At 31.7% G+C, this 13325-nt stretch overlaps 1 protein-coding gene across 4 annotated transcripts in view; it reads right to left on the bottom strand.

The window, feature by feature from the left end:
- The window catches only part of Rasa1 (RAS p21 protein activator 1), a 109874-nt gene that overhangs the window by 39188 nt on the left and 57361 nt on the right, over positions 1 to 13325 (bottom strand). For all 4 annotated transcript variants that reach the window (XM_015497873.2, XM_048800251.1, XM_015497872.2 and 1 more), the window contains 3 exons: positions 9123 to 9201; positions 1344 to 1464; positions 239 to 395 (listed from right to left, as the gene is read on the bottom strand). In XM_015497873.2, coding sequence (XP_015353359.1) covers positions 239 to 395; positions 1344 to 1464; positions 9123 to 9201 — 357 coding nt within the window. The remainder of the gene's footprint in view (positions 1 to 238; positions 396 to 1343; positions 1465 to 9122; positions 9202 to 13325) is intronic.

Genomic DNA, 13325 nt, shown 5'->3' with positions numbered 1-13325 from the left:
GGTAAATAAACTTGATTTAATGCTTTAAAAAGAAAAGATTTCTGCCTAATATAATGGAGTAGAATTTTAAATACAAGTTAGTCTAAAATAAACAAGGAAAACAAAATTACAAGTAAATCTAAATTTTTTAGATGATTTTATGTTCTGAAAAGCATTTTTGTTATGCTTTAAAATGATGTGAATATACCTATTATTTTATTAAAATAATTACAAAAGCAAAATAGAGAACCAGTCTTACCTGCCAAAGAGACTATCATGAACAACATACACAGAACAAACACTGAGATCTATTAATCCTTTTGGTTTTGTAGCTCGTTTTTCACTTTCAAAATAAATAAGTTGGGCATCACTGCCCTCTAAGATAAAATATAAATTTTTCCAACGTTTTCCTTTGCCTGTTAAAAAATAATTGTTTTCCTTTAGCCAAGCATGAATTGTAAAATCACATAATAAAAAGCTGATGATTATTAAACACATTTCAATTTTTATTATAAAACTTAAATAATACACCAATCCTTTTTGGAGGGAGGGGGCCACAACACCTTTATTTTATCTATTTATTTTTAATGCACTGCTGATGATCAAACCCAGTGTCTCACAAATACTAGGTAAGTGCTCTACCACTGAGCTAAAACTCCAGCCCCTACACCAATCCTTGAATGAGAAAATTTCTGAGACTTCTTTTTGTTTTTAAAATACTTTTTTAGTTGTAGATGAACACGGTACCTTTATTTATTTATTTTTATGTGGTGCTGAGGATAAACCCAGTGCCTCATGCATTCTAGGCAAGCACTCTACCACTGAGCCAAAACTCCAGCCCACTGTAACTTCTTTTTAAAAGTGCCTTCTGTTATACTGCTTATTTTAATGAATCAAAGAACAAATGACAAAGATATTTTAACTGTATCTTCAGAGATTTCACTGTGATAAAATGTTCAAAATTCTTATTTGGGCATAATACTTTATTCTAATCTTAAGGAAAGAATTCTTCCAATAAAACACAACTCAATTTCCTCAAATCATCCCAATGTCAAAAATAAAAACCCCAATACCATGAGTGTGCAAGCAGTTTCTCTCTGTTTACAAAAAAAAAAAAAAGTCATGGAGACAGGGAGCAAAGAAACACTTGGAACTACCTGAGAATTTAAGAACATTCTTGGAAATACATAGGCTGTTTTCTAAATCCCTAGTTGGAAATATGGACAATATACATATACTTGGGCTTAAAGGATGTCAACTTACTAAATTACAATTAAGTTTTATGTATGATATTTGCAATCTCTCTATCAAATGGATTAATAGTAAAATGTTAAACTGGATCTTTATTCTAAAAGTTCACTTACCCTTTTTCAGAAGATAACCTTTCTTAACAATATTTTTATAAAAGGCATCCTTTGTTTTGCGACGTATTGTATTATAGATTTCCTTGCCATCCACTGTATCATTGAGTACTTGTTCTTGATCCTGAGTTTAAAAATATTTAAATTATTTCATGAATTCTTAATCTAAATAAGGAAAAAATATACCAAATCAACAATTAAAAACCAGAGAAAGGGTTTTAATACTAAAATCCAGATGTACCTAACAGATAAGATTCTTTATTTTCCAAAGATATTCTCAGAAAGATTTCCTTATTATTTCTCAAAAACATGGACAACTTTCCCAGAAATTTTCCATACCATTTCCTAAGAACATATCTCATGGAAGACAAATAAGCCACTTCAAACACTATTTTCAATTTGTTATTTTATAGCAAATTATGTTTTATAAATATTAATTTGTCCTACATAACTGGTAAATTAGTAGCCAATCTGAAACATAAAGCAAATTATTGTTTGCTTATGTACAAGTAAAAAAAAAAAATTAAGTGAACATAGAAAACTGAACCCAGCTGAACTTTAAACACCTGAACAAAACACACCCCCCATCTCAAATACCTAACAGTTCACATAGTTCACTACTGTGTGATATGTCTGTCTCACCCATCTATCTATCCACGCCTGGTGTTACACTTCAGATAATTCTCATTCTACCACTTCACAATTTTCTCATGTTTCAACACCCCACTTCCACACATAAACTTCAAGTTTTTATCAAGTGAAAGTGTTATATTTATTATAATATTTATATATTTCTTAATCATTTAGAATGTATAAAGTTATGCCACATTTTTATTAGGAACCCTGTCTTTTGATGTGTCACTGATGAAGTGAGAAGTGTTAGACTTCTAACTTCACTTTCCTTCCCCACAAGCCCTGTGGTTTTTATTGCTTGATTTTGCATATATTACATTATAGCATAGCTGATACATAGGAATGCATGTATCACATTATAGCACAGCTGATATTAATCACTAAAATGTCCAAATAACGCCAAGAATTAAGTTAGAATGTAAAGAAAAGAGTGCTTTCAATCAAGATCTTCCCAGAATAAATCAATCTTCAATTTTACTATTGATTGGGGTCCTGTTAACTCAATTTTAGTGTTTTGATTCCTTTTTCAACCAGTTCTTATATTTGCAAGAAATGGTATTTTATAAATTTTAGTCTTAAGAGACTTTGTGAGTCCATTCAATCCTTTTATAAATCTAAGATGCATTCTGGGATTTTCATAATCTTCTTTGTCCCACATTTTGAGACATTCTATTGTTTCATCATCCTTTATTTCATTATTACTCAACAGTTATTCCCAAGTATGCTAAAAAATATACTAAAATAGTAAGAAAATAGAAGCATGAATTACCTAGAGCAGAGGTGGCCAATTGTAGCATGCATGCTAAATCCAGCCCACCACCTGTTTTTGTACATAAAGTTTTACTGGAACACAGCTGTGCTCATTCTTTCACATATTATATGTGGTTGCTTTCAACTACAAATGCAGTTTAGCAGTTGTGACAGATTGAATGTCCACAAAACCTAAAATATTTACTATCTGGCCCTTCACAGAAATACTCTACCAACCTCTGGCTTAGGAAATGATGCAATACTAAAATAATCAGCTCTATTGCATCATTCTTTTATTTCTTTACTATGTTGCCAAATATTGCAGCATCTCTTGAAAAAAGATAAAAGGCCACCTTTGTTGTCTTTTTATTAGCTTTCATGGAAGAAAGTTAAAAATTCATAACTCTTAATTATCTTCACTGATAAAGAGAAAAAATTGACAGATTAAATGTTTACCATTTATCAAAATAACATGATGAATTTAAAGAAACAGGTCCACACTGGACTCTACTGTGATGGCAAATTGATTTTAATGATCAAAATCTTACGACTATGAGTCCTCACATGATAATATACTTAATCACTTTTCTGAAACTTAAAAAAACCAATGAGTGAGCCATGTTATTTCTAAGGGGAAAAAGGAAATACAATGTTATCATCTAGTTAGCAATTTAATAGAAAAGACATTATCACACTATATTTTGGGATAACCCAGATTATCCTGTTTTGCTAAACAAAATGAGAAATGAAATTTTTGTGCACAGATTTTTAACATAAATTTTAAGTAGAAAAATATGGAAGGCACTTTGCATAAAAAAAAAGGTTATTGAAGGAAAACAGCTGATGTCGAAATTTAATTTACTGGAATAGTCAATCTAATTTGGTATTTATAAACCTAAACACTACAATTATCTTACACTTATGGAACAAAGAAGACTATACTCTCCAACAAAATTATGAGCCTTTAATGTTTTCAAAAGTACTGTATTTGGCAAATCAAAACTACTCTTAAGATTTCATCTCACTCCAGTCAGAACAGCAACTATTAAGAATACAGACAACAATAAGTGTTGGCAAGGAATGTGGGGGAAAAGGCACACTCATACATTGCTGGTGGGACTGCAAAATGCTGCAGCCAATATGGAAAGCAGTATGGAGGCCCCTCAGAAAACTGGGAATGGAACCACCATTTGACCCAGCTGTCCCTCTCTTCGGTCTCTACCCAAAGGATTTAAAAATAGCATACTGCAGGGACACAGCCACATCAATGTTTATTGCAACACAATTCACAAATAGCTAAACTATAGAACCAACCTAGATGCCCTTCAGTAGATGAATGGATAAAGAAAATGTGGTATATATACACAAAGGAATATTACTGAGCAATAAAAGAGAATAAAATCATGGCATTTGCAGGTAAATGGATGGAGTTGGAGAAAATAATGCTAAGTGAAGTTAGCTAATCCCAAAAACCAAATGCCAGATGTTTTCTCTGATATAAGGAGGCTGATTCATAGTGGGGTTAGGAGGAGGAGCATGGGAAAATTAGATGAACTCTAGAAAGGGCAAAGGAGAGGGAGGAGAAGGAAGGGGGCAAGGGGTATAGAAACAATGGTGGAATGAGATGAAAATCATTACCCTAAGTATATATATGAAGACAAGAATGGTGTGAATATACTTTGTATACAACCAGAGACTTGAAAAATTGTGCTCTATATGTGTTATATAATTGTAATGCATTCTGCTGTCATATATAACAAATCAGAATTTTTAAAAAAATTTAAAAAGTATTACATTTGATGATACAAGTACAAGAAAGAACCATAAGCTAGGAGAACCCAGTAGCAATGTATTTAAAATCTGCTACCAGTATTGCATTTTTATGGTAAAAGTTCAAGAGTCATGGTAATTATAAGCAGGACTTAGTAGAAATCTAGAATTACCAATATAAAATGGGTATGTTTCAGGCTGGGACTATAGCTCAGTGGCCGAGTGCTTGCCTACCACTGGATTTAAACCTTAACATCACATAAAAATAAACAAAATAAAGGCATTCTGTCCATCTACAAAAAAAAATTTTTTTAAAAAGTGAGATATGTTTCAAGTACACAGAAAGGAGCTAAAGAGCAATTAGCTGCATTCAAAAGACTTGTCTATTTCAGGAATGTAAACCTATAGAAACAAGGAAATACAGAACAAAAAAAATTGCTAAACTTCAGTTTTTAATCACATTTTCTAAAAAAGTTGTTTTGGTCCATTTCAATTGCCAGTACTACCCGCTTTCTTTCCCTCCTCCCACCCCTTGGACCCCTTCCTCTACTCTACTGGTCTTCCTTCTATCAATTCATTTTTTAATTGGTATATTGTACTTTACATAGAATTGGAATTCATTGTGATATATTTGTACATGCACATAGCAATGAAGCAAATTATGCTAATGCATTTATGAATGTCAAAATGAACCCCCAATCATGTATAACTATAATGTACTAATTTTAAAAAAACGTGTGGAGGTAGGAAACAAATTGTTTTGATATTATTTCTTTATTCTTACCTGTATAAATTATGTGTAAAGATACTTATGAATATAAAAATTTAAGAGGTTACAAAGAACAGAACGGTAAATCATGATGACCACTTCCTGGTAATACAAATTTATACTTATCAATCTTTATTTCAGTGGTGATAAGACTGTTTTAGCTGTAGAATAGGTCATATTTGTCATTAAGACATACTACATTAATATTTGTGTCTAAATACCTGATTTCAAGATAATCTGTTTATGTCTTAAAAATTAAATTAAGGTAAGTTGTGTTATTTTAACCCTACAAATGCTAAAACATTCTAATAAAATATAAGACACTATGGGGAAGAACACAACTTTGCTTTCCAAGCTCTAGAAAAACCAGTGGAAGATCGAAGGGAAGGTTTCTCTATGTGTTCCTTATCTCAGCCCACTCGCTACATAATTCTAGAGAGGCAGATCACAAATCTGACATATATCTCCCAAAGCACAGAAGATAGTCTGATTAGTGAGAGTCTGACAGCCACTGAAACAAGTCTTTGCATAGAGATATGGCACGCTCCTGAAGCCAGACTTCAATAACAAATCTTGCCTTTGTCACTTAATGGCTAGGAAAACTCCATTTAATAATTCAATACAATAAATGTTTGTTGATTGTGCCTTTTCTAGTTTTTTTTTTTTTTTTGCTCATCTATTTGTTTGTTTTGTGGTACTGGGACTGAACCTGGGGTGCTTTACTACTGAGATATTTTCCAGTCCTTTTATCTTTTGAGACACGGACTCACTAAATTTCAAAGGCTGACAAATTTGCGATCCTCCTGCCTCAGCCAGGGAATTATAGGCATTTGCCACTGTGCTTAGCTCTGTTCTAGTTTTTGAGATACAACAGTAAACAAATCAAAAATGTCTATCTTCATGGAACTTATATTCTAACCAGGGAAAGATGATAAATGCTTTACAAGATAGAGTAAGCTGCAGTGACACATCTAGGTATCTAAATAACTCTCATTGTGAAGCTAATTTTTTAGCAAAAACTTGAAAGACAAGAGTTAAGCAATTGGATTTCTGAAAGAAAATAATTTTGGGCAGAGTGAAAAACTAGTGACAATATCCTAAGAAAGGAAAAAGTATGACATTTAAAAAGCAAATAGCACTTGAAGCAAGTATGTATGTAAAAGAGTGACAGACAAGGATAGTAGAAGGAGATGAGTGTAAGAGAACTAATGAAACACCACTGTAGAGCCCTGTATGCCACTTTGGCTTTAACTCTTAACTGAAATGTAGAACATCTGCAAGTGTTAAGCAGTGGAGTGACATGATCTAACTCACATTTTAAATGATCCCTCGGTCTTTTGTGTGGTATAAGGGGACAAAGGTAGACACAGTGGGATGAAGTCAGTTTCTGGTGTTGTTCACATTCTAGATATATTTTGAAGCACAGTTAGCAGGAAACTCCTGACAGGTCGGATACAAAGTACAGAAAAGAAAGAGAGGAGTCAAGATGACTTTAATGCCTTAAGTAATTAACTTAACCTCTTTGGTCTAAGTTTCTCTACTTGTAAAATAGTCACAGTGTAAACCTCAACAAATTGTGAAATAATTAAAAGAATTAACATGTATAAAAACCTGTGCTTAGAATATGGTGCTCAATAATGTTAGTTACTTTTATTGTGAAGTGTGTTATCTCAAAAGGCTCACTCTTTTTTTCTAGAGCCTGTCTCAAGAAGCATTAGTTCAGAACTCTGCTGTTTCCATTCCACCATCTTAGCTTGAGTCTGGGAATGCAGAGTTACATTAGGATAAGTGAGCTGATTTTACTAATCAGTTTGTTCATCAGCAAAAGAATATTACTGCCTTTATGTTCTCTAATAGTGAGAATCCTACTAAAAGTCTAAGTGAGTATTTAATTCCCCAACTTCTGTTGTAACCTATTTTTACTTCAGGACCAAAATAATAGACTACAAATAGTATATAATAGTGCCCATATAGCAATCAAATTGCTTTATAATAAGCAATAAGTTATTTTTTAGGTATTCTATACTTATAGACATTCTGCAAAGGGCAGCAATTTGAAGCTTATTCAGTTATAAAACAAGACAAATAAGAGTGAGGTACTTTATTTCAAGTAATTCTTAAAACAACCTTGCAACATTTATTAAAAGTGTTAGATGCCACATACTACTTATTTTTCTAACTATAAAATGTTAGAAAACTACAAGCAAAAATTTAGGATGGAAATTTTTATTATTTAATGTGTGGACAGATATAATTTATAGACTTATGAAAGAAATTTAAAATCACTAACTCAACCAGTCAATATGAATTAGAATTAAGAATACTGAAATGTAACAGATGTATGTTAGAATCTGTTACATTTCAATATTCTTAATTCTATTCATACAATTCTGTATGGTAGAATCTGTCATCTGAAGACAAAGGCACTTCTGACCCCTAATAAAAGGCCTTAGCAGTGTTTCTAGAAAGCATATACCATACTGTATGGTTTTTTTTTTTTAAGTCTGTTTTACATAAAATTAGAGCAAGCAGCCAAGCTCAACCAGAACTACCAAAAAAAGTGGTGCATCTGTGTTGACTAGTTAATAGAAAGTTTTCAAGAAGGAAGTGAAACTTAAGATTGATTTTAAACTAGCAGCATTTAGATAGAGACTGACATGAAGATAGGAAGGAGTACAAATAGATTTAAAACACTTAGTTAAAAAATAATAATAAAAAAATTTAGTTACAGGTAGAAAAAAGTGGTTGCTTCATTCTAGAGAACATAGTCATTCATTCAACTAACACTTATGAATTATTTAATGGTGTCAAGTACTATTTGAGGAATAAGGAAAAACAATTCAAAGGGGGAAAAATCATTATCATGACCTTATATTCTACTAGAAAAACATGGGAAAATGTATTAAAATGTGATAAGATTATGATGATTCTTGAATTTATGCTCAGCTTCAAAATAATGATTTCTCACTAACTACAACAAGTTGTAGATAACAACCATCTGAAATTAACTTGCTGGTAGTAGACAAAAACTGGAAAATCGGAGACATTCCAAATTAATGAACAATTTAGCTGTATACCCAAACCTCTTACATAATCCTTTTTAATCTCTGAGTTATCAATACCTCTTTTTTACACACTGGAAATTCTTAAATTACTCTGTAAAGCACTTTTTTCTAACCTTTTCCCTATCATATTTCTGAAAGTATGAGTTAAAAGTAGAGGTTAATCGCCCTGTGAATTGAGCAACAAAGATTTAACAGGCTAATTTGAGGCTAATCACTCCTCTTTAGTTTTGGATTTTACTTGCTCATACCTTCTCTTGGGCCTTGTACAACAGGTACTGCCACTACATATCCGCACCCCCCGCCCATCACTATCACTTTCCTCTTTACCATAGTCTTAGTTTACGAAGAGTATACAGACATACTCAAACTCTCTGGCGATAATACTATAGTCAAAGAAATAAAAAACTGAAACCCCTCTGGGCACTAGTCCTCTTCTATCATTGTGTGTGTGCATGTGTGTTTCATTTCCTTTCCTACTGAGCTTACCTAGATATTTCTGGTTGTGATTCATCCATGCTACCTCCACTTTTGCCTCTAATAACTCACTCCTTAACCCCATGCTTCTTGGCTTCTGTCCCCATCACATTTCTATTCTCAAAAAGCCACCAAGGACTTCCTAATTATCTAGAATCAACAGATAAAAACTAAGAAATTCTCTTAGGATTCATTTTTTGAAAGAATCGCAGTAAACTAAATATTGTTTAGTTTTAATTGAATGAATGTTTGCATAACATATCACCAAAATGCATTTTAAAATACAATGCTAATTAATGAAAAAAGAAAAATAACACTGACCTGCATTGGAACCGGTTCCTTAAGATAATATCCTTCAACAATCTGTTCTTTTCTATAATGATCTATGATATCCCCAATGCTGTTAAAATAAAAATAATATAATTGGTTTCACAAAATATCTAAATCTTTTAAAATACAACTAAATCCTGTTACCAAGGGTCATCTATTCACAAGTTTCTTTCAAAGCATGTAACTTGGATATATTAATAGAATAAATGATCTTACATTATTTTAGAAAAAGAAGAATGTTTCTAACATAGGTTCACAGGTCAAAAGAAGTGAGCCAGAGATTCTAATTTCCTATTTACATCAAGTGAACAGTCAAGTCAACCATATACTCAGAGCCACCATCAGGAAATGATTAAACAACCATATTTTTTGTTTTATACCAGAGTACTTAAAACATATTAAGAACTGACAGGGGAAAACAATGGCATTTATTTAGGAAGTAGAGTTCAGATAAACTAACAATTTTTATCGTGGAAATATTTATATATTATGCTTTCCCATCAGATGCAGTGGTCATAAATGAATAGTAGGTGAAAGCAGAGGAGAAGAAAGGGAAAGGAAAAAATAAGAGTGAAGAGCTAATTTTACCTTTATGATTAGCACCAGACCAAGAAAGGCTTACTGATGATTCTGATAAAAAAGTATTATCAACTGCTCTAAATATTTGGGAAATATTACAAATAAAACAAAACTAAAAATAAAACGGTATAATGTATTTTAACACAAAATTTAGCTTGCCATAATGAGTTTTTTAATATATAAAAGTGCTTCTTGGGTTTGGGGATGTGGCTCAAGCGGTAGCGCGCTCATCTGGCGTGCACGGGGCGCTGGGTTCGATTCTCAGTACCACATAAAAATAAAATAAAGATGTTGTGTCCACCGAAAACTAAAAAATAAATATTAAAAATCTCTCTCTCTAAACAAACAAACAAACAAATAAATAAATAAAATATAAGTGCTTCTCTATTATCACTAGAACACTTTATTGCCCTGAATATTTAAATCCTTGAATTTTAAACCTTCCTTTAATATAATAGAGGAATGGGTATTTTTAAGGGAGCTAAGAAACATTTCTCCAAATAAGTCTGGTTTAACCTACCCCTTGATTTTTTTTCCATTATATTTCCTATTGATACATGGAATACATATGTATATGTCACAACTGGAATATATATGTATGTGTGTATATATGGCTCCAAATATATCTTTCCTATACTACAAAATTAATTTAAACCAAATGTAAATAATATTCAAAAGCAAAACTTGAAAACTAATAAAAAATAATTATAAGTGAAGATTAACTAAATATCAGAGGCAGTATTCAACACAAGGCAAAGGGGTGAGGTTAAAAATGAGACAGATAAAAAGGTATTATCATATATAGTACTGGGGATTAAACCCAGGGGCCTTTTGCCACTGGGCTACATTCCCAGTTCTTTTTGTTTTTCATTTTGAGACAGAGTTTCACTAAGTTGCTTAGGGCATCCATAAGTTGCTGAGGCTGGCCTCAAACTTGTGATTCTTCTGCCTCAGCCTCCTTAGTTGCTGGGATTACAGGCATATACCACTGCACTCAGCTGGTTATAAATTTTTAAAGGAAAAATGCAGTACCCCATAAATCCAAAAATATTTAAAAGAAAAAAAATCACCAAATATAACTGAAAATAGCTAGATACTATCACAAAGACAATTGTGTTATATACAGTAAAAAACATCAAATCTATAAAAATTAGTAAATATCAAAGGTTTCTGGTCAGTAACTATCAAATGCAATCAATCTTATGTGCCACTCTGTTATAATATAATACTTTCCATGAGCTGAAGGAACATAGCTCGTGAACTCTGTAATAACGTATATAGTTCAGAATATACAGGAGCAATTTAAAAGTGTGTAGCAAATAATAACTTTTCACCAAAAAACTAGGCTTACAAGATTAAAAAAAAAAAAAAAAAGTACTCCACTTCATACCCAGATGCACCTTAAAAAAGAGACAGCAAAAAGTAAAATTTCTTAGACATTTCATAAGAGTTCTAGCTATGAAATCAGGCAGACTTACATCTCAGAGTGTTCAGTATAAACTTATTGGTGAAATAAATGTGAGTTTTTAAAGACATTATATCCTGTAATTTCAGTTAAGTACTTAATACATAAAACTATGTGCCACTCTTGTTGAAACCTAGATAAATGTTAAAAATCTTCAAGGTCTGATGAAAATCCTTTCTTTTCCCTCTTACCATTACCTGAACTACTCTATTCTGACTCTTGTGCATATTTGTACATCTTCTCAATTTATCAGTCTATATTCCTACCATCTTTCCTAAAAGACCTGAGCACTAATAATTCAGAAATGGTATCTTTTTCTTTAATGTGTATGTATAGGATCTATGCAGTGTATTTCACAACAGATTATCTAATAAGTGTTTACTAAATTAAATTTGCTAAATTCCTCCCCTATTTTCTAAACTTTTGAATATAGGAACATCAGAGTTAAGTCTCAATAATTTCTAAAAGAAACAGACATAACTGCTACTCTCTTAATTACAAGGTTAATGCACAAATAGTTAATGGGGAGACACTATAGCAGAGCATGGCTGTGTCAGACTTACTGAATAATCTTGAGTTTTACACATTTATATCTAAACAATGTTAACCATGAAGATGTATCTTCCTAGAAATTGTTTCTGACATTAATGCTGAAATGGAATATGTAATTCTAAGACAACTAGAAAAACTGCCATTTTCCCCTCATCAGAGTTACAATTTGGGCCTTCCTTTAAAAAAAATTAAAACTAGAAACTATAAGACACCTGAATTTTATAGGAAATAAAAGTCAAGGATTTGGGGGAAGAGTCAGGCTCAAATTACCATGTATTTTAAAAAAGTCCTCATTTTGCAGCCAGACTAATAATTCTATAACAGTTGAGAAAGAAATATACTTCAAATTCTTTTCTTATTCCATTATGGTCTTTATCAACAAAGACTACCTTTATAGGTTTTACAGACTATCTTCAGTGAGTAATAAGAATTCCCATTGTTGCAGAACATATACGTTTGTTAATAACTAAAATAACGTCTGTCAATAACCTATGGATATTTACCAATAACCAAACTTACAAAAAATAAAACTTATGAAATTATTTAATCTTAAGCAAATCTTAATTTGAACATTTATTCAGTTAAGAATATTTATTTTTAATTTTTAATTTTATATTGTTCCAAATCTCTAGAAAACTAGACAATGGGAAAAATTAATTTATAAAGAGCTCAAATTGCAGCCACCTGGATTTTCAGTGAGGATGTCTAGAACCCAGATTGCAATGTAGAACGTATTCAAACACAGCTTATATATAAGGTATGCAAAAGGGTCCAACTACCTTGAACTATCTTTCATTTGATGTTTTAGAACTGTCCACTGACCCTCTGGTAGGCAACCAGAAGAATCTGCCACTGGAATTTTTTGTTTTGTTTTCCAAATAAACCAGCTGCTAGATCTGCATCTACTTAAAGGTCAAGCTGAAAATAAGAAAAATTCTAATTGGGAAGGAGAAAGATAGAGTGGTATGAAGGTATTAATCACGTAAATGTCAGTTCTTTAAAATAAGACTACACCAGCCTCCAAAGGAGCAAAATGATGGTCTACTCTAGAGTATGAGAAAACATTTCATTCAGTAATGAAGAGGTGACTTTTTCTTTTGCAGAAAAAAATACTGACATGCTATCATATGGTTTCCTCTATTATTTTACTTCCATAATCAAGCAACTAAAATTCATTCTGAGTTTCAGGACAAGAGTTTACTCTGAAGGAGAGAAGTCAGAACCAATCATGATATATAAAAACTACTGACTGGAGAACAGAGCAATTACATAGTAACATATGTATAAATCTCAGGTAACTCTTGAGGAACCTTTATTTTCTTTTTTGCTATTAAAATGGCTCATTGATAAAAGAATGTACTAGATTTTCTTTTCCTTAAATTAGATGTTTTACTCTTCATGCAGATAGTATATAGATTTAGCAAATTTGTTACAAAAAGCTTGTATATAATTTTTTTTAAGTCACAAGTTATTTTGGAAGGAAATAAGTTATTATTTTAACACTGTGTAAAATATTCTTGGATATGACTACTACTAAATTATAGTAAAAAAGTCAGGAACTTAATTTTGAATCTAATTTGTTTTCAATACTGTAACTA

The sequence above is a fragment of the Marmota marmota genome, unplaced genomic scaffold (assembly GCF_001458135.2).
Source record: "Marmota marmota marmota unplaced genomic scaffold, marMar, whole genome shotgun sequence".
Taxonomy (NCBI): Eukaryota; Metazoa; Chordata; class Mammalia; order Rodentia; family Sciuridae; genus Marmota; species Marmota marmota.
The sequence above is the reverse complement of the archived record's forward strand: the minus strand, read 5'-3'. Positions and strand labels throughout refer to the sequence as shown.